Genomic DNA, 25415 nt, shown 5'->3' with positions numbered 1-25415 from the left:
CCCTGTTTTCTATGTATTATTGATGTTCTGTGGCTTTGACAGCCAGAGGCGCAAGGGGGCCTTAGTGGGCCTAGTGGCACATATTAACTTTTGTCGGCCTGAGGCACTCAGGCCACCTGCCATTACCCAAAGGTGCCTTCCGAATTGTCCCAGGGAAAGCCGCTCTCGTCTCCACTGGCAACCGCCAAGAAAAAACAACTAGATGCGTCCTGCATCTAGAACTACCTTGCCTTAGACTACTTTAGCTAGCGACTTATGATCACCACGACGCATATACGCCCATTCCGACTTGAATGAGTATCATTGAAAACCATACATTGCCATGCTGGCTCTTCGTGACCAGGAAAACCTGGTGCATACTCACCAGACTGTCGCTGCAGCTAAACCCTTGAACCATGGCGTGAAGCAGTTGCAACCGCGAACCCCGGGAGCCCGCGCACCGAAAACGCCCTTTAAAGTGCCTTTGAACGATGAAAATGATCCTTTGGCGTTTGGAAAGAAAACAGTAAAGGCTGCTGGAAAGCAAAAGGAGAACACGAAACCCGCCAAGGATGCCTTTGTCACTCCGCTGGGTATGCAGGAGAGAGACCCAAGCGAGAGGATCGAGAAGGCTAACGAAACACTGGCAATAGAACCTCGAAATCGTGCACCTCTTGGCATGAAAACGACCAATGCAAAGGCGAAAGGCTTACAGACACCAGCAGCGCCGGCAGGCACTATCAAGCCAGAGAAGACGAACAAGAGAGCCTCTACCCAAAAGATCAGGAAATTCTCGCCACTAGTTGACCAGCCCAAGATTGAGGTACAGGGTGAAGAGAGCCAGGATGACGTGCCCGATATTGAATATATGCCCCCCAAACCGAAAGGTGAGATGCACATGGGTCTCGTACCGGCCTTGACTCGGAGAGGTTTTCCCTTCTCTAACATTCTTGTAGAGCTCCCGGACATCCCTGACGACATTACGTATGACACGACGTTTCCTCAGTTTCAACCCAAGAATTTGGCCTTGGGATTGGAAAGTGTGTACGGAGACAATCAAGTCGGAGAGGATGGTCTTACCAAACGACAGCGCAAATTCCAGGAGGACTCAATTGCGTTCGATAAAAAGGTGGACGAAATGATCTTGAAGCAGCTTGAAGAGATTGGATTCGAGGACAAGACGGAATTGGACCCTCCCAGCGAGCCTCATGTGGAAGAGGTACCTAAACGACGCCTCGAAATGCGCCGTGCTAAATCGACTATGACGAAGCCCAAGTATACCAGCAATATCTCTACTGTCCGTGCTCACAATGCAGTTGCCGCACTGTCCAGGGTTGAGCCCTCGGGTGCACGAGCGAGACCAGCCGCGATGTCAAAGCCGAAACCCAGAGTCGCATCATCTCTCTTGACATCTAGGAGGCCCCGAGTGCCGAGCAATCTGTCCTCCATGCGTCACGCTGCGGCCACTGCCAACTCCAAGACGACCCTGGGCTATTCAAAGGGCCGTACTGTGTCCTCCAGATTGCATGGAAAGCCGTCAACTACTCCGGAGAGGTCGGTCCTGTCGCCTGAAACATACATCGAATTGTACGGGATGCCTCCGCTGGGCTCGGAGATGTGGTACCGCTGCAAGGCTGCAGGCTGTTTTGATAGCGAGGAGGATCGACTGGCGGCCAAAGCGGAAAGAAATCTCCCGACCTTTGGGGAAGATGAAGAGGCGCAGAATTTCCAGCTCACACTTTAAGTTTGGACAACGCCAAACGTACCCTAGAGTCATGGTTCAGGAGTAGTTGAAGGAAGTCTTTTACTTTTCTACTCGTCTTCACTTTTCAGGGATTGGGATGGTCGGCGTGCATGAATGAATGGCAAGATTACAGTAGGGCAAACCGGCTGGGACGGAAGCGGCGTTCTTGACCTTTGCTTTTTGCGTATTGATAACACTACGAGGCTTCACGATTCACAGCCGGTATCTTGTATGATTTAGCTCCTTTTTTAGGGATAGTCTTCCAACTGTAGGAGGTAGCAATTCGATCATTCATATTTGCAGAACAACTACCTATTTCAGGATCTGTTAGCTGGATGAAGGACGTCGTAAGCACGAATGTGGTCAACTTGTCGTGAAGCATTCAGGATCGAACTGGCCTAGGTGATCGGTTCGGAACTTAGTGGCCTGGGAAATGAATCCTATGAGAGCATAATCATATTATTAGCCAAGGGGATTGGGAGATTTGGGACACGCACTCACGCAGATTGCCGCGTTTCAGGGTCTGGCTGCAACCTTGGGTGGATTGAGCGACGGAAGATCCAGGGTTCTCGGCATCCGAGGACTCCTCAGATATGGTCTTGATAATACTACATGTAGTACGGCACATGAATCGAGCTTTAAAACGGTTGCTAACAATGTCAGGAGAGGGGACTTGGTATTGTCAGTATTATCTTGCACAGTGGCTCTGTCTAGGGCCCAGGGGATCGTTGCGGATTGCTAGAGTAAATCGACTGGTTACACAGCCGTGCTACCCAGTATTATTGAGTAATTTATGCCACGACGGAGGGGCAGACAGCATGATCATTGCCAGCTTTTACTCGCATATGACAATGCGATTGACTTTCAGTTTCAGTTCCTGGGACTACTGTATACTACAGTATACTAATATCTATTGCCCTGCTGCCGATTCTTCATGCTAGAGAATATAATAATAATCTTCTGGTACGGAGTATACATATGCTCACCGCCGCCCATTCAGGAGAAACAACCAATCCCGCGTGTGGTTCCACTTGAATTTTTGATACGTACGTACCAGCTAGGGAGGTAGAGAGCTACTAATAATAATAATAATCAATTCGAGCAGGGACTCGAGAGCCAAGCTCGTCAGGTCCACTAGTACTAGTACTGCTGCGAACTTGCTAAGGTAGGAACCTAAAGACCAACTAGGCTTGTTGGCGCCGCGTCAATTCCTCATCACCGATAAACCAACCCGACTGCTCCTGTTCTCCATCAAACATCAATTGTTGTTGATCTGTTTTCTTTCCTGCCCTTGTGGCTTCTTCCTTCCCCCCCTTTCCATCTATCTTTTTCCCTTTCTATCACGACAGAACATCTGTCGTGATTTGTGACACTGACCTGCCTTGGTCTCCTTTCCTCCCACTCAATCCCTCCGCGAAATCGTCGAGCCAGCCATGACGAAAATTCACCCCGAGTCCCCTGAGGACTTCGAGTACATTGAAACACCTCCTGCTTCTTGCACTACCCCCGCAGACGATTGCGGTGTGCGGACGACATCGGTAAGTTGAGGCGCTCAATTGAGCCCAATTTGCCCGGGCTCATCGAAGCTCTTTTGGAGCTCTATGGAGCGTCTCCATGACAGGCAATGGGCTAATTACGTTCTCTTTCACGCTTTTAGTACCCGGCTATCAAAAATGCTCCCGTCCCCGCAGACGCTGCAGGCAGCGATAGTTTCTCCAACATCCTGCTTTTCTCTCTGCTGCTGTTTGTTCCGTGGTACTTGGCCCGCCAGGTCGGTGGTGGTTTCTACACCACTATCTTCTTTGCGATCTTTACCACCGTCCCCATCCTGATGGCCTTCTGGTCCGTCGCTTCTTCCATTTCTCCCCGCAAGAATGAGAAGGCCAAGTATGCTGGTCGCCCCGTCGAGCACTACCTTCACTTCCACAGCGAGCATGACCGTGCCACTTACCGCGGCAAGAGCAAGATTCCCATGGAGGTCTTCTACGAAAAGTACTTCAATGGAGAGGTTGATTTCAAGGGCGACGCTCTTGAAGCTTTGGAGTTCAGACACGACTGGGCTAACTTCCGCTTCACCATGGGCCTCTACAAGCACTTCCTCTTCGGCTTCATCCCTGAATTGCTGGTCCACTCCCGTTCTCAAGGTAAAGTGGCATTCCCATGGTTATTCTGCACAGATGAATGAAGTTCATGGTTTCTGACTAAAATGATCTGCAGACGAGGAACAGGTGCGCGACCACTATGACCGTGGTGACGACTTCTACGCTTGGTTCTTGGGCCCTCGGATGATCTATACCTCGGGCATCATTAGTGATATTAACAAAGAAGAGACTTTGGAAGAACTCCAGGACAACAAGCTAGCTGTTGTCTGTGAGAAGATTAATGTTAAGCCCGGTGACACTCTTCTCGACCTGGGTTGTGGCTGGGGTACTCTCGCCAAATTTGCTTCAGTCCATTATGGCGCACACGTCACCGGTATCACTCTTGGTCGTAACCAAACTGCCTGGGGGAACAAGGGTCTCCGCAACGCTGGTATCCCTGAATCTCAGAGCCGTATTCTCTGCTTGGACTACCGTGATGCTCCCCGTGTTGAGGGCGGTTACAAGAAGATCACTTGTCTTGAGATGGCAGAGCACGTCGGTGTCCGCCACTTCGGTTCCTTCCTGTCTCAGGTCTATGACATGCTTGATGATGATGGTGTGTTCTTCCTCCAGATCGCGGGTCTCCGTAAGTCCTGGCAGTATGAGGATCTCATCTGGGGTCTGTTTATGAACAAGTACATCTTCCCCGGAGCTGATGCCAGCACTCCTCTTGGATTCGTCGTCGATAAATTGGAGGGCGCTGGTTTTGAAATCAAGGGCGTTGACACTGTTGGTGTCCACTACTCTGCTACTCTTTGGCGCTGGTACCGCAACTGGATGGGTAACCGCGAGAAGGTCGAGGCCAAGTACGGCAAGAGATGGTTTAGAGTAAGTCCATTTGACGAATTCATTATACACATTGAGCACGGCTGACTGGAGGACTTTCCGTTCCTTAGATTTGGGAGTACTTCCTGGCCTACTCGACCATCATCTCCCGCCAGGGAAGCGCTACCTGTTGGCAGCTCACCATGGTCAAGAACATCAATTCCACCCACCGTATTGAGGGCATTGACTCCCAGTACGGCCTGAAGGGCGCCCGCCAGGCTGCCATCGACAACGTAGGCCACGGCGTTCTCCCCAAGGCCCATGTCGCCACCGTTAACAAGGAGTAAATCACGAATTGTCCGCTGCGAATATTGGCGTCGGGGAACATGATGTCATATGGTTGAGATTATATCACGTGCCCATGTTATGGGAGGAAGGAAGGCGACCAGGGAGGAAGCTGGCTTTCCGAAAGGTGATACAGGACCGGTGGGAAGCATGAGTCGGAGTGAGTGGCCTCGATGAAGGTATGGCAGAAAATGTATGATCGCAACGGCAACTGTCTGATGTACGATGGATCCGATCTATATAACTCTTTCGGTCTCGGACGAGCGAGAGAGCTGTGTATGTCTAATGTCAGAAGACACATGGTAATGAAAAATAGATGTCATGATGCGTGATAGTCTCGACCTTGCTTCTCATCTCTCTTTTACTCTCAGTAGAAAGATCTCGAAATAGCTTCTTGAAGGCTTTGACAAACTAAATGAGTTGTATGAGAATTTCTGAACCAGACGCTAATCAACCATGTCAACACCAGTTGAATGCTACATCTAACCATCCCAAGCGCCGAATCCGAGTGCCAGGCATCAAGCAACCAGCCCGATTATTGATGGAACTATTCAATGCGCTTGTAAAGCTTCGCCTTAGTACTAGCACCCCCGGTGGAGCAGCATGCTGCAACGGGAGCGGGCTCAGGATGCAGGGTGGATTTGTTGAATGACTGAGTGGACGGGGGCACATCCAGGGCCGGATTTTTCGTGAAGAAACCGTCGGGTTTGAGCATGACGCTGATTCGCTCCATAGGCATGACGGGGAAGTCTTCGACACGGGGGTTATGGGTGAGACCGAACGCTGCCGAACTGGTCAGTCCTGGCTGTGAGACCCATAGGGTTCGAGGAAACTTACTATGCCATAGAACCACATCTTCGTTCTCTGTCGAGTCGTTCCTTTGTACCCAGGTCTCAACGCCTTCCGCTCGTCTACTCTGGTTGGTGAACTCGCCTGCGGCGTACAGCTCGTCGTCGTTGTACTTGGTGACCCAGATGGGTTTACTGGCGAACTCGGCCCGTCGGTAACCCATTGCGTTTTTGCTCAATAGGAGCATCTGGCTGGGTGCCGTTTGGAGTTTGTATGCCACAGGTTTATAGGTCACCGGGTTGATGATATTATCGTTGCGGATCTTGAATACTCGGTGGCGGTTAATGTCAGTGTTGGCTGAGCCGGACTTCCGGACGACCGTCTGCTCAGTAGTATAGCCAACAAGGTAAGGATTCTTCTCGTCTTCAGGGAGTGGTACGCTGTCCTCATAGTAGACGGTATTCTTGAACCCATCTATGGCCGGATCAATGCGCAGAGAAAACATATGTTGATGGAAAGGAGCCATGACTCCGGGACCAACGTTGGTGCCCCAAGCAACTGTTTCGCCATTCTCATTGTCAAAGGGAACGGTTGATAAGATGCCGGTGGCTCGGACCTCAAGTTCAACATTGGCAGCCTGGTCAAAGATGTATGCAAAGATGTACTCATAATTTGCAACAGTGCAAATCATCTGAAGGACCAGCTGGCGGTTTCGCACCACAGTCGCAGCGCCCGATCGGTAGTTGGTGTGTTTGTGTTGTAGGCCATTGTCCTGCTCATGCATGCAAATGATGTTTTTCAAATGGACTGGATTACCTTTTGAATCCGTTCGATAGCCGTCAAAATATTTTATGTGACCCAAGCAATCACATCCAAGCGTCAACTGGTTAGCATTGAGACCGAAGCCAACATCTCCCACATCAAAGGCCTGTTTCCGGTGATAAGGCGCCCGAGGATCTGATGCCATCCGGATGATCAGTAAAGTGCTCTTAATCTTGGTGTCATGATCAGCTCACCTCCGTATGGAACCGTCATCTCTGAGACCGAAAGCCGGTAGAAGACGTTGCGATTGTCGTATGTGATATTGTAGAGCACCAGTCCCTCCCGGTTGTTGAAGCCGACTCTGAATCGCCATTTCTGCCAGTACACAAAGTTACCGTCAACTGAGAAGGATGCCCCCTCAGGTTGCTGGACGATGTAGGGTTTAAGGTCTTTTCTCAGCGGCTCGTCCAGAAGATCATGAGCATATTGAATTGTTTTAACAGGTCTCCACGGTTGTGTCTCCATTACTTTTGTGTCTGCGCCGCCAGGAAGATAGTCCATGCGGACCAGCTCCCGGGTGATAGCATCGAAGACGGGAGAGAACTTGCATGGTAAAGAGTAATGGTTGTTCTCTGGGTGGTCCACTTCAACCATGTACATAAAGCATTGGAAGAGCCGTCTCGTTTCATTGGGACTGTCCGAGCCATACATCCACGGATCATTGCAGACTGCCATTCCTGGCGGTAGCTTGAGTTTCTCGATTTCTGCAAGCACCGCAGGGTGCCGCATGCAGAGTGCCTCAATCTCAGTCACCTCGTCTACATCAATAGGTCCCTGTATAGTGAAGCAATCAGCTATCAAAACAGGCGGATTCTGGAAAGGGAAAGAGGAATGATCTACTCACTTGCACATATGCGGGGAGCTCCTTGATATGGATTACCGACTTGCTCTCAGCATTTAACAGGGCCTTGTGGAAGACACCGCTGTCCAAACGGTGAAAGTAGGAAAATAAAAGACGAGGGGGTTTCTGAGGCAAAGGTTTCCGTAATCTCTCTGCCTCGATATATGCAATGACATCTTTCTTGATGGGCTCCTGCAGATCAATCCGCTTATAGCGAAGAGGCACCCCAGGAAAGGCAGCTTCGAGAATGCGAACGGCAAGTTTGATCTCTTCCGGAGTAATTGGATCGAAGGGATGGAGGTTGACCGAGGTGGTCGAAGGAGAGCTCTGAGATGCCAGCATATTGCGGAGACTCAGGTCCGTATACTACACAGTTGGTGGTATGTATTACTGAGAACCCTCGTGTTTGGAGATGAGCGTGTAAGAAGGGGCTGGAGAGAAAAGAGAGACGAGACGGCGCTTATATAGTGTGCCTATAGTGTGCACAGAGCTGACCTCCACCCACTGTTATCTTCTTCCTGTCAGTTGTAGGATTAGGTATGTGAAGAAAGGTTTGCCTATACCTACCCTCCGCAAATCAATGGATATAATCTTTGTGCCAGTCTTTCTCCACGCTCTGGATGGACATGCCATTTTGGGATAAGCTCCCACCACTTTTCGGTGGGGCCTCCGATGGCGATCCAGATAAACGGTAGATACTAAGGTAGTTGCACAGCTTAGAGCTTCGGAAGTCAGAGCGCACATGACAGACAGAAGTATAGGACCAGAGTCGGATTCAGATTGATCATGACAAGACCGGCATGTGAGATATAGTTTGACATGTCCGTCAGCAAATATTTGGATAACAAGCCCTGACGAAAAAAAACATTGTTCACTGAACTATTGTAGCCGACGATTCAAGCGGGCCCAGAGCTATTACTAATAATCAAGGGAGCTTTCAGCCTCGCAGAAAGATAACCTCTATCACTGTTGGAGGTCATAGGTCTGATTTGAAATAGACGTCTACCTTTCTCCGTCGAAAGATATCCGTATGATGGTTGATGAGGGGAACGTGAAGTATTTGATGATACCGATTAGATAGTGCAGCGTATCTCTTGCCATATCAGGACTAGCGCATAATTTGCCTCTTCTCCTCATCTCCTGCTCCATTGACTTCACCAACCAGCAGATTGACCTTATTGTTCCTGCGCGATGTATCTTTTGCTCAAGAGCATCTCTGCCATGTTTTCATGTGGTGATACAGTAAACCAGCATTCTGTTAATTCAACTGTGGATGTGACCATTCATTACTCCTCTTACTCCGCACCTCGGTCTGATAAGCGTGATAGTCGTTTATCGGTTTAGTATACGAGGCCGCAGTATTGTCTGTTGGCCTTGCTCCTTTTTCGTACACGTTGTAATGACTCAATTTGCTACCACGTATAACGAGTTCTCGCTGAGAAGCGAAAGCTCAATACCGTCGAGAAAGAGACGCAGAAGGGAGGGTGGGAAGTGGACCCGGTCAGGTTGTCTGACCTGCAAAAGGCGCCGAAAACGCTGTGATGAAGCTAAGCCTGGGTAACAAATAACTTCTTCTCAATTACTTGTGACCAGCGTGACTGATACCTAAAACTAGCTGCCAGAATTGCGCCAGGTTAGGGCTCAGCTGCGAAGGATATGGCTCGGTGTGGGCAAAGCCTCTCGATCCAGGCGCACAAGTCTTTCAACAAGTTGGACTATCAAAACGACGCAAAATTAGTCGCTCTCATTCTACGTCCGTTGGTTCAGATGGATCCTCCCAAGACCGTCCATCTCCCAATTTGACCTCGTTTCCTTCAAACTCTCTGAGTACATCATGTTCATCTATGTCGAAGTACGATGCCGATGAAACCTGCTGGTTGGAAGTTGGCTGGAGGATCGCTGACAACGGAACCGATACCGAAAAGTCTGTTACTGCTCCTCACAATGGCAGGTCTGGTGTGATCACCAAGCCTTTTGGATACATCAGTCATTTGACTGCCCTCGAGACGCTTTACCTCCAATATTATGTGGAACGAGGGTCCAAACTGTTGGTGAACTTGGAAAATGAAGAGAATCCATTGCGATCATTGCTAATTCCTCGAGCCCACTCCTCTCCCCTTCTAATGAACGCTCTATGCGCGCTGTCTGCCATACATCTCGCGAACCGTACAAGCGATAGCTTGTACGCCCAAACTGCAGCAGCAGATTATTACATTCAAACAATGAGAGGCGTTCGGACCGCACTTACTGAGCGTTCCGCCGATAAATTTCCCGAGGACGCTCTTCTATCGGTTGCTCTTCTTTGCAAATTTGAGGTAGTACGTGGAAGCGTGAGGCAGTGGACGGTGCATCTGCACGCATTAGGAAAACTGATACTATCTCGCGGTGGATTCGACTCCCTCAGTCAAGACACGGCTCATTTTCTGCGGGGACTGTAAGTAATGATGGCAGTTTGACACTTAATTGCAGTGACCGAGCTAACTTTCAATTCAGTTTTGTATACGGGCAAAATTTGGCAAAATTGACGAACCCTAGACTGATTACCGCGGCCTTGTCGGACCTAAATCATACAGAGATTACCAGACTCGACATATACATCGGCTACACTGAGAGAATTATCAAGCTGTGTGCAAGGATTGCGGATCTGCCTCTTCTTTGCGCTGACCCGGTTGCCCTAGGCTTGGAGATTCATACAATGTCAGTGCTAGCCCACCTACAAAACGTTTGAACGCATGCTGATACTGTACAGCGACGAGTCGCTTCGTAATTGGACAAAGTATTTACCATCGTACATTATACCTAAGGGGACCACAGAAGAAAACCTCACCCGTCTGCACATGGTAGCGGAATGTTTCTGCAACGCTGCATACATTTATCTCCATTCCACGCTAGAATGGATGATGCGGGGGCTCACGCAAAGGGCATCCTCAATTTGGACTTCATTCATATCATTATCAAAACGGGGGGCAGTAGAGCGTTGTCTCAGAACTATTCGTTCATCACCACTCGACGACCACTGCGAGTATTCCGCGCTTACTTTTCCACTCTTCATCACAGGATGCGAGTGCGGAGAGACGATAGACCGAGAACTGATTATGCGATCGTTGACTCAACTGGAAGTTAATTTCGGTATTGGGAATGTTAAACGCGCAAAGGAACTACTGAATATCCTCTGGTCGGGAGAAAAGCTGCATTGGCTCGACGTTTTGGAACACCTAAAATGGGATTTAATCCTAACGTGACTGACAGTGTCCATCTGATGATGTCCAACAGTCACGAATGGCCCATATTGCCTAACTCCTAGCAGTCTGCATTACTGAGGTTGTGAGAAATGAAGGTCAGGTTGCATGGTTGGCTGTGACTCGAGTCATACACTGGCCGATGCCGACGATGCCAGAGCTCACTTCTGTGAAAATTATGTACATGATTGGAAACTACCCTCAAAAGGCTACGACACTTGTGTAACTATCGGCGATATATATATTGTGAATGGCCATCCTCATTTTGCCGGATGTTTGTCCGAGAACCATTCTTGAAAAGAATCTGAAGCATCCTCGGATTTTGTTCGGAACTTGGATGATGGCATTGATATATGCTTCTGAATGTTATTATACACTCGGAAAAGTAACCCTATTTGCTGAGTCAAAACCAGAAACTGGATGAAAAAAGGGCTGCCACTTGACACTGCGCCATGAAACTCCCCGGTCCCCGGTCTCTTTCGTGGATTGCTCTGGCTAAGAGACTGAACGATTAACTCAATCCCATATTGACCTCGTCACCCAGCCCCAGTTCTCGCTCCGCTCGCTCAATACCACCTGTAGCTCGAGTACCCCAGCGGTCTAGACGATCTTGAGCGTGGACAATTTCCTTATCTCGAATGCTGGCACTGTCGCTATGCGAGACACTCCCCGCAACACTGCTGTCTCGGCCCATACTGCTATGACTTGCGTTGCCGGAATAGTTCGATGGCTTCCGAGAGTGCGCCATGTCAATCGGTCTCGAGCCGGGGGTTCCCGAGGGGTTGTAACTGGTGGAAGAGGTTATTTTTCCAGCGTCCACGGAGGATGTATTGGTGGAGACTGGTAGCGCAAAGGAAGTGCTACTGGCTTTGTCGCTTACAGGTTTCGAACCCCCGAACCAACGTCTTTTCCGCGCCTTGGAGGAGGCTGACGGGGCAAGACTCACGGCATCGGTATCGACTGTTGAAGCGTCAATGTTCCCCGACTCCCTCTCATTATCCAACGCCTGTGTTAAACTAGACTTGGCCGTAGCCGGCGTGTTTTCAGTCGCTTGTGGTATCTCGACGAGTTCAGCGTCGCGGCACCATTTGCGACGACGAGTATAACGATCCCAACCATCTTGCCCACGACGGCCATCATTCCACTATCATGTCACATGACGGTTAAATAGGGGTCAACTGGCACGGACGGAGGTGCGGTCTCACCTTGTTATCATAGTAGATCCATCCTCCACCATCCGCTGCTTTACCATCTGCCTTGCTGTTCGTATCATCAGCTCCTTCAATACGCCACTCGCTGCCCTCGACCCAGCGCCACTTGGCACTCCCAGCCTGTACATGTGGGAGTTCAAAATCATCCTTGGACGGAGCCGGGTTCAGATGTTCATCGGTCCATGCAGCGCGCTCAGAGGGAAACAGAGAGTATGTCCATCCAATTCCGAGCCACCGGCGTTGATTCTCGTAAAGCACAAAGGTGAAGCGAACACCGGAGGAATCCCCTCGCCGCCTCGTTGCAATAGTTGCAGCATGACCGTGGCTCTGAGCCCAGAGGGACTGAGGTTTATTGGCATCTAAAGAAAATGAAAGACCGGTAATCATGGAACATATACGGCGAACAGTCAGGGATCTCCATAAAATGACTCGTGATACTCTTGCTGGTCGGGAGTGATAGGTGAGAATGATGGTGCCTATAGTCATGACAACACGGCGAGTTGTGATTATATAGAAGGGCGGAAGGGTCAATGCGATCCAGATGGGAGTCACAAAAAGAATCCGTATGAACATAGTAGTGAGAGCGGGCCTTGTAGTCGCAGAGGTCGCCGTTCTCTGGGTTGATAGGAAATCCGTAAGCTCAAGGAGAGGCTCCAGGAGGATGTTGCACCGAGTCGTGAAAGTTCTTAATGTCTCGACAATCTCATCCAAAGTCTCATGCTGATGCGAAGAACTCTCAGAGGCACTCTTTTGGTGCTGTCGTTTCTCGTCCGTGAATGCTGCCGTCGATAACGGAGAGAAGCGTCTCCAATACATGCCGAGGATTAGCCCGATGACGACTATCATTGGACCGCCCCAAAGAATAATCGCATCGCTGTACAGGACCACCGTCCAAAATGCCGCCACAAGAAGGAAGCTTTGCCATGGGTCGTCCGTTGTCCACGTGAGCAAGCCGGCGAGTTTATTCAAAGGAAGTATAAAAGGATGAGAATAGGCCAGAGCTCGAGTGATGGCCGGAGGTGTAGCCACAAGAAGGGGAGATTTGCGATGTACGATTATGCTGGAACGTTGTCTGGACGTCAAGGATGAGCCTGAAATGGTACTGGGCGAAAAAGCAGCAACCGTTGGTGGCTGAGAATCAGGCTGTAAGCCATGATCCTGCGCGTATGACGGGGCCATGGAATCTATCCACGGAATATCTTCTACCACAGCATCAGCATCTCCTGTATACCCTTCAATCGAACCGGATCCATGTTGCTTCTTCCCGGCTCGGTAATCCTTCTCCAGTATATGGGCGCGGTAAGCTAGCGATGGATTACAGTTGTGTCACGTACCGAGTGCTGCCATCCAACAGAGAGGTCACATGCATCATCGATCAAGAGCATTGCGGGCAGTGCGATCGCGAAGAAGAAGGGGAGGAGGAGAGGAGACGGAGAAACCGATATTATGTCGGACGAGAAGAAAAGCTCTCCAAGAACCGAAAGGGTTGCAGGCAGATCATCGACTGCGGGGGAAACAGGTTGAGATCCGCGGACAGTTGAAGCCTTTTGCTCGTGGTTCTCGGGACATGTGACTGCTTGTCCTAAAGAGGATACCAGGGCGATATCTTAGTAGTATACAAGAAACAATAAGGATTGATTAGTATTTTCAAGATTGAAATGGTTGCAAGTACAAATAGTATCAAGATTAACAGTAAGCACTTATCTACTGAACAAACCATACGATAATGGTGTTCTTCAGCTCTTCTTGTCACTGGGCCGAAGCCGACAATGAACCGCGACTGGACCAATTCCGCCGCCGAAATTTTTGCCATTGAGCGTCTGGCTTCAGGTTCCATCTGCGATTCTCCGGTTGTCCAGCGCCATCCATCCATTCAACCCTCACCCCTCAGTCTCTTCACGACCGGATAGGTATTCACATTTGGCCGGTTATCTTCATCTTATTTCTTTTTCTTATTGAGAATTCGCTCTTCGATCTAGGTTCTTCAGTACCTTTTGATCTTTTCCGACATTGATCTTCCTTTGCTTCTCTAATTCCTCCAACATGGTGAGTGCTTCTCTCGACAGCCTTGTCCTCGTTTCCATAAGATCATGCTTCAGCCTCTTCATCACTAGCAGGCGCAACTAGCTGACTTCCCGGCTACTTCATAGGCCCACCGTATCCTTACCCAGGTCGTCGTCACCGGCGCTCGGGTATTCGGTCGAGCCTTCGCAGAAGCGTACAAGCAGGCCTCCGCATCGTCTAAATACGCCCAGGCAAATAAGGGAAAGGGAGGAAGCTCAAGCACATTTGCATCTTCCGGCTTGACACTTGATGAGGCTTGCAAGATTCTCAACGTCAAGCCACCGGCCGGTGGAGAAACGAATCTGGAACAGGTGATGGAGCGGTTCAAGAAGCTGTTTGATCTGAATGATCCCAAAAAGGGCGGCAGCTTTTATCTGCAGAGCAAAATCTTGCGCGCTCGCGAGAGAATCGAGATGGAGATCCGACAAGCGGAGCGCAAAGCCGCACAGGAGAAAGAACTCCGGGAAGGCTGGAATCCTAAGGTGTACAAGGACCGGTGATTTTTTTTTTCTTTCCCCCTGTTTCACCGGAATTTGAAAAACGTCGAGTTTGAGTGTGTTCGACTCCTACCCACGACGCTATGCGCTCTTGAATCCGACCCGACCCGCTGTCGATTCGCGGAATGGAGAGATCGATCGTTGAGTTGGGACAGACTACGATCCGCTGTCGCTTTCTGCTTTTTTTTATGGTTCTCCTTTCAGCTCTTCGGCATAGCAAGGCGTTTTGTTTGGTGGCTCCCAATGTTGGTATTGGAGACAATATAGACCCCTGCCCTTTGCATTGGCTACTTCGATGTTCATTGCATGGCACGGTTGGAGCGAAAGATGCCGTCGCATCATGTTGTACACCATCTCGCTCGCGACCTATTTTTTTTCTCGCCCATGTGTTTTATTCGGCTCCTAGGAGTGCGGGTTTCTTCCCTTTTGTGTACATTATTCTCGAGGAGCGGGATACATGGGAAACAGCTATTTCTGAGTCACGGAGAGTTCGTCTCTTCTCTGAGCAGATGCTGTCCTTTTCCCCGTCTATCGCAAATTTTTCTCCACTCTACCTTGTCTAATTAATGGAATGAATCAACAAATGTACCATAGTACACCGTGTGGTGACGGTCTGCTTTTGTCTATTCTCTTCCCTTGGGCAATAAAGTCCACCCAGCCTCCAGCTTTATATAGTTTCAGCATTCGTCATATACTGCCTACCCGGACAGTGACAGAACAGGTATAGTTCAGGGATTTCTTGTCATCTTTAATGGTAGGAGATGCGTATAGAGGTGTAAGAGCGTTGCCGGGAGTTCGCTTTTAGCTCTTCTCGGCGTTCTCTCACCACCGCCTTGGGATCGATCAATCGATCCCATCTCAGGTACCATCAATCAATACTGCTAGCAGAAGTCTTCCATCTTCCATCTTCCAACTTCCAAGATCTCCCAACCTCTGATAATTCTAGATCCGATTGATTATGTACAGTCGATTGGCCATGAAGTTCATCGGACTGATCTAAATCAACACTAATCGGACCCAGTCCATGGCGCCATTCCCTCTAAGGTGGGCATCAGCCCCATGGGTTAGAAATCAATTCCAGAATAATAATGGCTCGCCTTCGCGCCCCTCCTAACAAGTATTTCTTTCTTTCTATCTCCACGATTGATCACAGGCTTGTTGATAGTCTCGTCAGTGAAGATTGCAGCGCATTGCTCCTCTTACCTCCAAGAACTCTGTGAATTGCTTACAAGTGGCAACCCGCAATCATGGGGCGTCCCTCTGTCCCTCTGTCGGCGGATCTTCCGCCACTCATTATGGGCACCGCGACTTTCAATTCTCAGTACAACCAGGATCCATACGCCCTCCCCACGACGGAACTAGTTCATCGCGCTCTCTCGAGCGGTGTCCGTGCTTTCGATACGTCCCCGTATTACGGCCCAGCCGAGGAGCTTCTCGGTCGTGCTCTGGCTACTGATTACGTTCGCTCCAATTTTCCCCGTCATACATACCGATTGCTCACCAAAGTGGGCCGAGTGGCAGCCTCTTCCTTTGACTATTCTCCGAAATGGGTGAGGTACAGCGTGAAGCGGAGTTTGCGCCGCCTCCATACCAATTACCTGGATGTGGTCTACTGCCATGATGTTGAATTCGTGAGCCCCGAGCAGGTCCTCGAGGCGATTCGAGAGTTGCGCCGCATCCGCGATACCGAAGGCACTATTCACTACGTTGGTATATCGGGATACCCTGTGGATGTACTGTGCGACCTTGCAGAATTGGTCTTGCGCGAGACAGGCGAGCCGCTCGACGCGGTGCAGTCATACGCCAATTTCACACTCCAGAATACCCAACTGCTCACCCAGGGTCTCCCTCGGTTAGTGGCCGCCGGCGTGGACGTGATTCCCAATGCGTCGCCGTTAGGTATGGGCCTTCTACGGCGCAAGGGTGTGCCCATTGGAAGCATGGGCGATTTTCACCCCGCTCCAGACGGTCTTCGGAAAGCCATTCGCAGTGTGAGCGAGTGGGTCGATGCTCAAGGAGAGAAACTCGAGGTGATTGCCATCCGCTTCGCTCTCGAGTCGTGGCTCCACAACGGTGCTAAGGCTGGGGCTCTAGGCCCGCCTCTTGCGCGGTCCCCCGGCGCTGATCCTGGGTTTCTCTCCGTCGCCCACATGGGAACGGGCGAGCGGCTAGGTGTCAGCGTGATGGGTGTAAGCAATATAGAGGAACTGAACGAGACATTGCGCGTTTGGCACAGCATTGTCGATGGATTAGAGAACCAGGACGACGAGGAAGACACCAGCGAACATGCACAGGCCGCTTCTATACCTACCGCTTCCCAAGCGCCAGCCATTCTCACGCCGTCTGAAGGAGTCATCACCGACCGCGCTTGGTCCAAGTCACGTCGCAGTCGCATTCTGTCCCTCGCTCAAGGCATCCGGTCCGTTCTTGGCCCGCAATGGGTGGACTATACATGGCCCAGCCCTGGCCCAGATTTTGTCAATTCGCTACCCGCCGAGCATCTCGCTCTCCTGGAAGAACTTGATATTGAAACGGCCGGTTCTAAAATTCAGAACGCCGATTTGGTTGCCGGAAAACAGGACGAGCGTATGGTAACACCTCCTCTGGACGCGGTGGACAAGTAGATACCCCTTGGCACAATGCCATCCAATGTTGCTTTATGATATATTTCTTCTTGACCTTATGACCCATGATGAGTGCACACCTTGATAGAGTTCATAGGGGAAGGTGTTCAAAGGGTCTCTTCTCGGACCGTTCCCGAGGTATCATCGACTTTCTCTACTTTTTGGTTCGGAAGCAGCGTTTTATTCACCCCTTTGACTTATAGATGTGACTTCCCGAAGAACAAATAATCTTGTTGCATGTGTCAGCTGGACCGGTATTCCTCCAAATCATCCTCTCCAAGCAATCGCATGTAGCGCTTCCTTGATGAGAAAGAGGTGGAAGGGAATTTTGCGAAACGGAACGGAGGCGATTGCATCTCCGTAACCTGTAGCATTTCGAAATTCTTAAAGTCAATATTGTTTCTCAACTAGCCATTTCAGGTTCATAATGGATCAATAAGCTTCGCCCCGTCTCGGGTGTGGAACCTGTGTCTGGACGGCCCAACCAGTCTTGCGAGATGGCTGGCAGTAGACGAAATTTGTGTTGATTGGGATACTCGACCAAGAAAATCACTGTATCTGTCAGCGACGGCACACAGCCCAATATGTTGCTGTTAGAACGGGTGATGTCTGAAATAACAGGCAGCCCATATCGACCCAAGGGCTCGACTGTCAGGGTCTGCACACTTTAGGGACAGGAGGTAAAAGCAATATGAACAGAAGTACGAATCACAGACTCTTTCGTAAACTCAGAACGCCCCGAGAAACCCCCAGAACCAATACCGACAACCAGCATAGCCTCCCACCCTATTCACAAACCCAAGGAGAACTCCACATACACTCAAACACGGGTATCTGATGCAAATCGCGATGAAATGAGAGAATGACACTAGAGAGAACAAAGAAACGAGAATCGAGTCACCCGGATAGACCTCAGCAGAGGGATATCACCGCTCGTGGGCGCCGCAAGGAAGCGTCAATGTCCGTTGAAATCTGACACCAAACCTTGGGTCACGAATCCACCTGCTAACTGTACTGGTTTATTTCGTATCTTTTTCTCGACTTGCGAGATCTCTGTCCATCTCAGATTGGGTTTTATAACCACCTAGACTCAGGGCTTGCTCATTACTAATGGAGTTTGGAATAGCAGGTATATCGGGGCGCAAACGTCTAAGACGGGCGGCCCGTTCTCGCGATGCTTGTTGCTTTCTTTGCATCTTGGTCATCTTCTCCTTGGAGTCCTTGGATGCTGGCGCTGGAGGAGCTTTGGAAGATTTCGATGAAGGAGGTTTCGCAGGAAGATTAGGTGGTAGAGGAGAAAGGTCGGCAGGAGGTGGAGGAGGACTATCTGGGGGAGGTGGCGGAGGTGTGGGAGCTCGACGATACTGTGCAAATCTGGGATGGGTCTCAAACACCGCACGTAGCTGCGAACGCTGCTGTGCGTACTCCTCATAATTCGCAGCGATAATGCTCTGCAGAATGCTGGCTTTTGTATCGCCAGACACCGCCGCGGAGACCATACGTTCCTTAAGAAGTTGGAATGCCCTCGAGAACGACCTGAAGATCAGATGAATTTCCCGAGTTCCACCCGACACATCGTTATCCGGATTGTTGGGATCCTCGATTGATAAACGAGCATCATTATTCCCTTGGAACCCCTTGTACACTCTCTAAAGGAAGCGCGTCATCAGTGGATTGGAAGGTCCGCCCAAGTTTGCATTGAGATACTCACCTTGTTGAAATAACCCGGCGGATTCAAGCGGATACCGACATCCTCAAAGTTGAAAGTGTTGCCGTAGAATTCGAAGAAATCCATGAGAATGCTGCCCAGATTAGGCGCTGTGTGACCATGTGGTAGATGCTGAAGAAGACTGGTAACGAGGCAGGTTATGGAGAACCCTCCCAGACCACCAGTTGGGACCTCGTTAAGGCCACGAAGCAGCAGAAATTGCTTGACCACCGCTACAATCACTGGCATCGCCGGATACTCTGATTTCCAGTTCTGAAACGTGCTGTTGGCGATGAGCCCGCTATCATTGTCAAACGACAGGTCAACCCGCAAGCCGGTCATCTTGTCCACAAACTTCAGAATAGGAACGCGCGCATGCGCGATGGTCTCTATTGAATTAGGAACGGCGATTTCAAGATTCTTGAGAAAGGCCGCGAAAGCGTAGATCTGCCCTTTACGCTCACCAAAGGTCTTTATGCCGTTGCGCATGAAATTTGATGACAACAGAACAAGATCTATATCCGCAGTGGGCAAATACAAGCCAGAAGCGAACGAGCCGAACGGACGAAGTTGCACACCATAGTACCTACTTTGGAATGCTACCTGCAGCCTTGTAATCAAATCTGCTCGGACAATCTGCTCATACTGCATCGGCTTAACCCAGTGGTAGAAACCTAGAATTTCGTTGTGCAGCCGAGAACCCAGGTGCAAGGAAGGCTCCATGAGCGACATCCAAGGAGTTGCATCCTCATGCGGGCGCGCTCTCCACTCGTCAATAATCGAGCCATCATCGTAGAATCTGACCATGGGCCGTCCGGTCTTCTTGGAATAGCCTTTTATCTCGTCATCGTGTGTTCTCTTCCGGCTCCCGAGAGCAGAGTCTCTTTCTTGCAGACGTTTCGGTCCCGAAGGAGCATTGTCCGGCACCTTCATCCTGGCTTCTTCTTCGTCGATCAAGCCACTGAAGGATATAAAGTCCTCGTTGGTCGTCACTGCATCCGCAGGTGCTGTCTGCTTAGCGTTCTCAGCGATCCGCGCCTTGCGAATCAGCTTGACGACATCAACCCTCTTCGCCAACGTCTCATCAGGCGGGGGGAGGACAGTGTAAGGATCTGGGTTGGACCATTTTGGAGCTGTGACTGGTGCGGGAGTAGGAGCAATCGCAGAATTTGTTCCTATCGCACGCTTCTTGCGCGGATGCGAAGCCTCGTCGTCCTTATCATCATCGGACATGTCCATCTCGGCTTCCTCGCTGTCACTGAGGCTTGAAATAGGCGCAAATTTCATGGCCGGTTTTTCATCTCCTGATTTAGCCCCCAAGATGGGCTCTGGAGTGGTTTCTCTTTTGGTAGTCAAGAGCGGTCGTTCGGCCGTCCCGGGTCGTGCATATCGGAAAGTGAACTCATGTCTTGGATTGTGCGACCGTCGGTCGTTGCCTCGAAACTCGAAAGCTGGCGGCATGATGGTACCGCAGCTAGCAAAGTCCGAGTATGTGCAGAGAAAATGAGATTATGAAACAAGAAACGGAGACGTGAAGTTGCACCAAACAAAGAAAGCAATGATGCATCAAACGACGCGACTTTTTTTCTTTTACTTTGCGATTTTGATTTCCGCCGCCGGGAGGAAAAAAGTCGCGGGGGACCGATAGCGTATCGGGAAGGCGGTGGGTGCTTGTCAGTTGACTTCGACGTATGGAAACAGATACCGAGTATGCAGCAACTTATCAACAACATTCGACGAGACACCCTGACATACTGGCTCAAGCAGTCAGTTACGTGTTGAAATGCTCCATACAGGAAAAGCATAGCTATCTTCTTCAATGGAACAATGTTGCCGTTAAGATCTGAATTATCCTTGACCTCAAGTATTAGGTCTTTTCTTGCTTTCTCCCCAGTTTCTCAATCCAACTTCCAATTGTTCAATCAACTCCTGCTCCAAGGCCATTTCTTTGAAACTCACTCGCTCAGTTGCCCATTCTAACCATTCCTCGGCTTTGACACCGCTTCTGGCTCGGAGAAGACCTGTGCTCACATCTACGACGCCCGGCCTTTCTTGACAGTGCCAGAACACAGTTGCGCCACAGCGATTGCAGAATTCCCGGTAGATTCCGGGGCGACTTTCATATTGCTGCATTGTCCCTGAGCCATAGGCTAGGGACTTTCCGTCGCCCGAAATGATGTTTGATCTGGGAATGAAAGCCCAGGACTGGATGGAAAACCCACTGGCCAGACGACATGATCGACAGGCGCATGTTCCTACCAGATATTTGGTATTTCCATCTCGCAGCCACCACTTGACGTCTTCAACATTCTCCGGAGATGCCAGATGGTATGGAACAATCAAATCTGGCCAGGGGGACCTTGGCTTGGCGGAGTTCGAGTCTGGCGGTGTAATGTAGAATTCAATGCCCCCACAGTGACATCGAGCCTGCAGCCGGCGAAAGCCATGACCTTGTTCCTCCAGCTTGTTGCTGTCCTGGGCGTGTCCGTTACAGATATTCTGCTCAGTGTCTAACCAACAGGCTGATGTTGTTTGTTTGGCGTCTCCGGGCAGAAAAGAGCTCAAGCCGCCATCTCGGGTATCTTCAGCTTTCCAATGCCGTATAAACCTAGCCGGCGGGGGTTTCTCCAATAGTACTCCGTCTGCGACCAAAGTTTTGCCAGTGGCTTCCAGCCGGGCGAACACATGGGCTCCACAAGTTCTGCAGAAATAGCGACTGATACAGTCCGACTGCTGGTATTTCTGGAGACGATCCAAGCTCGGGCCGGGAGTCTGCAGGAAATAGTAAGAGGAATACAGCATGCCCGTAATGGCCCGACAGTCGATGCAGTGGCATAGATTAAGTGTCGAAAGGTCAGAAGCCCAGTCAAGCAAAACGTCTTGCGCTGCATCACCGCACAGGCACGAGATGGGGCGAGTCATTGCGTCCGTAGCCATGGAGGTGACTAATGTTACTAATAATTTTAAACAGCAAGGTGGTGAAAACTTCCGTCAAAGCTCACTCTAGTCATTTGAAGTCGGCAATTTGCTGCGCGTAATGTCTGACTTTTCTCTCAATGTACTGGTTCTAGCAGACTGAAGCTTATGGGCGGTTACCTAGCCTCTCATGTAAATATCTGTCTCGTCGTAGCCAGGAAAAACACTCCCAGACTGTGGAATATGCTTTCAAAACAACTTATTGGCAGCTCCGAGATCATCGACCTGCAGAAATCTGCTCAAATCGATGTTGGTGTGACGAAATATTCGCTGATGACAGATGTTAGATGTACTATTCGGGGGTAGGCCAAGAATGGCAACTTGGCCTATATAAAAGCAACCCCGCCCGTCGTGAGCTCGGGTTTCAGATTTTGACTCCTCCAAAAATTCACACAAAAGCTTCTCGCGAGACCGACTTGATCAAAAAGAGCTATTCCCTTCTCTATAATCACTACTGCCATCATGAGTAAGTGCCAGCTTCATATATTGATCAATCATTGCTGTTATGCCGTCATTTGAGGGGAAGCGGGGTATTCCCCTTCGCAATCAGCCTTGCGATATTCGTTTGCGTTCATATATTTTGCCTGTCAAAGCTCATCTACATTTCTTCTTGCACGAGTCCTTTTTGAAGTTTCCGACCTTCCAACTGACATGAAGCGTCTTCCTGATAGGCGACCACGGCTGCACCTGCGGAGCCTCTTGCCAGTGCCCTGCTGGACAATGCAACTGCCCTGTACGTTTGCATCTCAACTGATAGCTTTTTCCATCCTGGACTGGTACTGACAAGATTACTGGTTGCAGAAGAGGTAGAGCGGATGACACATTTTACTTGCTACCTCTCGGGAGGATGCTGCGAAGCTTAGGGGACGGACTATGTTTACGTCTTTGGGGGGAAGAACAACAGTCTTCGGCTAGATTCGAAGCAATAAAGAAAAGAAAATCATTTAACTCTCATTATCTGGACTCTGGACTTACTCTTGCAAAACGATAGTTGGAAATAGTAGTAGTGCTTAGATTCAAATCTGTAAACAACAAATTGCAGTATGCCCTGGGTTCATTGTCATGGATGACCATGAGAGAACACACACGCTCTATCGTGTTTATCCTTGAATGTTCTTCCGACATGCCACAGCAGTTAGCAAATTCCAGATGACACGCAGAACGATAGTAGTCGCCGAAGGCTGCTTGAAGCCTTCGGACCATCATCATCAGATCAGCAAACGTGTGAGCAAGTCGCCCGATCCTCTTCTGACGCGGTGCAAATGTGGAGAGTTGCCTCGGTCCTGCCAATCTTGCCACTTCATACAGACCCTCTAAAGGCTCAGTGCGCCTGATTCCTTACTTGGACCCGAGCTGATCATCATGTGCGAGTTTGTCGCGGATCCCGCGGTTGGCGCACCATATAAGGTAGGTATATGCTGTCCCTCCCGTATATCGGAGTTTTTTCCTGCCTCCATATTTCTTCTGACTTGGTCATAAGAGAAGGATAACATACCCCCCGCTAACATCAGCTGAACCTCCACTTTCCTTGCGCCTGAGCTTGAGGGAAAGCATGCAGTCTTTGAACCAATGACTTCGTCGTAAATCGTGGTGTAGGAGGAGGGGCTGATGGAGGGGCAGTGAAGCGTTAACTGGGCTAAAGGCGGCCAGTGCAGGAAATTGCCTGCATAACCGCCCACTCGTGGTGCTCCACAAGCTCAATGCTACAGTAGGAGAACCTATTGTGGAATGCTTCACGGAATCTGTATCAAGCAAGGGTGGGATGACTGCAGTCATGAAGTTGTCTTGCCTCAGACTGTGGCCTGGTCTTCTGCTCTAACGTCTGCCTGTCAGATCAACACCATCGAAGATTCTTTGCAGAAAGCTGTTTAAGAGATGGAAATATTAATGAATCCTCCTAATTGTCACAGTGGATTCTCTTTATCTCTAACATCAAGCCGCACATGCACACTGACTGCCGTACACTGCACTAGTACGAACATCTTTGAAACAAATATGTAGGAACTGCTAGGATTTAGTATCCGCGTAAAAGCGTGGGAGATCGTAGCAATTCATTACTAAGGAATCATCATAATAAATAAGAACATGACAATATACTTACCTGGCAAGGAAAGCATTTTAGCGATAATCGGCTTGCAAACTCTCCTTCTTACTTGCTGCCTCACTTTGTCACTCGCCTAGAGGCCTGTTCAGGGTTCTGCTGTGATCAACATCAGCCAATATGACGGATGACTGGAGCAACGGTATGCACTTAGCTGGCTCTGACTATACTCGTGTATCCTAGATAGCTGCCTAGTCGAATCATGGCTGTGTACCTACATCGCAGAGCCCAGTGAATGTAGAAAGGTTACCCCTCCTAGGTCCATCGCTCTTCTACTTCCTCCTCTCCATATACCCCCCACCGGTATACATACAGTAGTGGCAGTTTAGCACCACATTGACCACCAGAAAGGTACTCTCAGAAAACTGAAATCAGATTGAATCAACTGACAACAAATCAAAAATTGGCGTGGGGATACACAGAAACAAGTTCCAACACTGACCTTTGCATCCCGAAACAACAAAAGCAAAGCCCTGGCTGGCTGCCCTGACCTCATACCTTCATACTGAGTGATAAGTGGCCACCTCCACCAGGGAGTCCATTTCTGGGTATAAAAGCAGCCCTGCTCTCCCTCTCTGTCTGTTTTCTTCTTCTCCGTCTCATACTAAGCCTCATAGCAACTGAACAATACAATCTCAAAGCCTATCTTAAAGCAACCCTTGGTTCACCACCAACTCAATCAAGATGACTCCCTGCTCCTGCAACTCCTGCGCCTGCTCCAGCGACTGCAACGGCTGCTCCTGCTCCTCTTGCGGTGTATGTATCTCCCAGATACCGGAGCCGATCCTAGTCTATATGGAAGCTAACTATTCCTCAGCACTAAATGGCACAATAAGCCCACCGGCTCTCATCTTCGAGACGACAGACAATTATCATGCAGCTCCTGCAGGATGTCCTGACACGATGCCACAAGTACGCTATCGTTGACGTCGTGAGATATGCCAATTCGGGGGTTGTCTTTGGGTTCGTGGGCGTGATGTGTTTTTCTTTCCTTGTTGATTTGCTACCTGTCTCTCTGCGTGAGTCCATGGACTGGCATAGCGTGATTGAAGTGACTTCCAGTCGCTTGATTTAAGCATGATAGGATAGGAAATTCAAGTTCTATCTTATTGAGAATGCGTGTACGCCCGTCCATTAATGTAGTCGCCATGAGGTGTAAAGTCGACGCTTGAGCGCCTCTGTTCGAAGCTGGGTATGGGCTAGAAAGCGTGCGAAATGACGCGAAGGATATGTATATATGTTTGCAAGTAGATCCTTCCAGACGTTGGCTCCTCTGACTACGGACATGCAAATCCTTCGGCTACTTACGGAGTAGATGCAGCTGTTATAAGGCAGAATACCTTTGAGGAGAAGGGGAGGGCTTTTCTATGTTAGACACATGTGCATAGTGTATATTCCTCTGGAATCCAGCCTCGCTCCCTGAGATTATTCAGATCCTCTACAGTTAAAGCCCTTAGTCCGATTATTCACCTCACCATGTGTTTGGCCCCTGAAGTCGGCGCTGTGTATCTTGGAGTAATACCTAGCAAGGCAGAAAGGACTAAGTCTCGTATTGAACCTGTATGAATC

The 25415-nt window shown here is 49.7% G+C and overlaps 8 protein-coding genes across 8 annotated transcripts; 4 read left to right on the top strand and 4 right to left on the bottom strand.

Moving 5' to 3' along the window:
* Window positions 1-322: 322 nt before the first annotated feature.
* On the top strand, window positions 323-1723 carry ALT_2992 (uncharacterized protein; the record flags this gene model as incomplete). The annotated part of the gene is made up of 1 exon (XM_089599473.1): window positions 323-1723. One exon carries the CDS (start codon window positions 323-325, stop codon window positions 1721-1723), a length of 1401 nt encoding a protein of 466 aa, XP_089456216.1.
* Window positions 1724-3156: 1433 nt separating this feature from the next.
* On the top strand, window positions 3157-4976 carry ALT_2991 (putative cyclopropane-fatty-acyl-phospholipid synthase; the record flags this gene model as incomplete). The annotated part of the gene is made up of 4 exons (XM_033563590.2): window positions 3157-3261; window positions 3381-3867; window positions 3941-4692; window positions 4761-4976. 4 exons carry the CDS (start codon window positions 3157-3159, stop codon window positions 4974-4976), a joined length of 1560 nt encoding a protein of 519 aa, XP_033419481.1.
* A 545-nt stretch (window positions 4977-5521) lies between these two features.
* Window positions 5522-7768, bottom strand: ALT_2990 (copper amine oxidase 1; the record flags this gene model as incomplete). The annotated part of the gene is made up of 5 exons (XM_089599472.1): window positions 5522-5757; window positions 5812-6579; window positions 6634-6720; window positions 6780-7359; window positions 7430-7768. 5 exons carry the CDS (start codon window positions 7766-7768, stop codon window positions 5522-5524), a joined length of 2010 nt encoding a protein of 669 aa, XP_089456215.1.
* A 3408-nt stretch (window positions 7769-11176) lies between these two features.
* Window positions 11177-13261, bottom strand: ALT_2989 (PEX28-32 family peroxisomal membrane protein; the record flags this gene model as incomplete). Its single annotated transcript, XM_033563587.2, has 3 exons — window positions 11177-11809; window positions 11871-13180; window positions 13240-13261. 3 exons carry the CDS (start codon window positions 13259-13261, stop codon window positions 11177-11179), a joined length of 1965 nt encoding a protein of 654 aa, XP_033419478.2.
* A 658-nt stretch (window positions 13262-13919) lies between these two features.
* On the top strand, window positions 13920-14440 carry ALT_2988 (import motor complex subunit PAM16; the record flags this gene model as incomplete). Its single annotated transcript, XM_033563586.1, has 2 exons — window positions 13920-13922; window positions 14027-14440. The coding sequence occupies 2 exons, from the start codon at window positions 13920-13922 to the stop codon at window positions 14438-14440; spliced, it is 417 nt and encodes a 138-aa protein (XP_033419477.1).
* Window positions 14441-15684: 1244 nt separating this feature from the next.
* Window positions 15685-17061, top strand: ALT_2987 (D-arabinose 1-dehydrogenase (NAD(P)(+)) ARA2; the record flags this gene model as incomplete). Its single annotated transcript, XM_033563585.2, has 1 exon — window positions 15685-17061. The coding sequence occupies one exon, from the start codon at window positions 15685-15687 to the stop codon at window positions 17059-17061; it is 1377 nt and encodes a 458-aa protein (XP_033419476.1).
* A 1019-nt stretch (window positions 17062-18080) lies between these two features.
* ALT_2986 (putative topoisomerase family protein TRF4) lies at window positions 18081-20230 on the bottom strand (the record flags this gene model as incomplete). The annotated part of the gene is made up of 2 exons (XM_033563584.2): window positions 18081-18710; window positions 18773-20230. 2 exons carry the CDS (start codon window positions 20228-20230, stop codon window positions 18081-18083), a joined length of 2088 nt encoding a protein of 695 aa, XP_033419475.2.
* A 399-nt stretch (window positions 20231-20629) lies between these two features.
* ALT_2985 (GFA family protein) lies at window positions 20630-21706 on the bottom strand (the record flags this gene model as incomplete). Its single annotated transcript, XM_033563583.2, has 1 exon — window positions 20630-21706. The coding sequence occupies one exon, from the start codon at window positions 21704-21706 to the stop codon at window positions 20630-20632; it is 1077 nt and encodes a 358-aa protein (XP_033419474.1).
* Window positions 21707-25415: the final 3709 nt, after the last annotated feature.

The sequence above is a fragment of the Aspergillus lentulus genome (assembly GCF_001445615.1).
Source record: "Aspergillus lentulus DNA, contig: Alt05, strain: IFM 54703, whole genome shotgun sequence".
Taxonomy (NCBI): domain Eukaryota; kingdom Fungi; phylum Ascomycota; class Eurotiomycetes; order Eurotiales; family Aspergillaceae; genus Aspergillus; species Aspergillus lentulus.
This window is presented reverse-complemented; position numbering and strand designations above follow the sequence as displayed.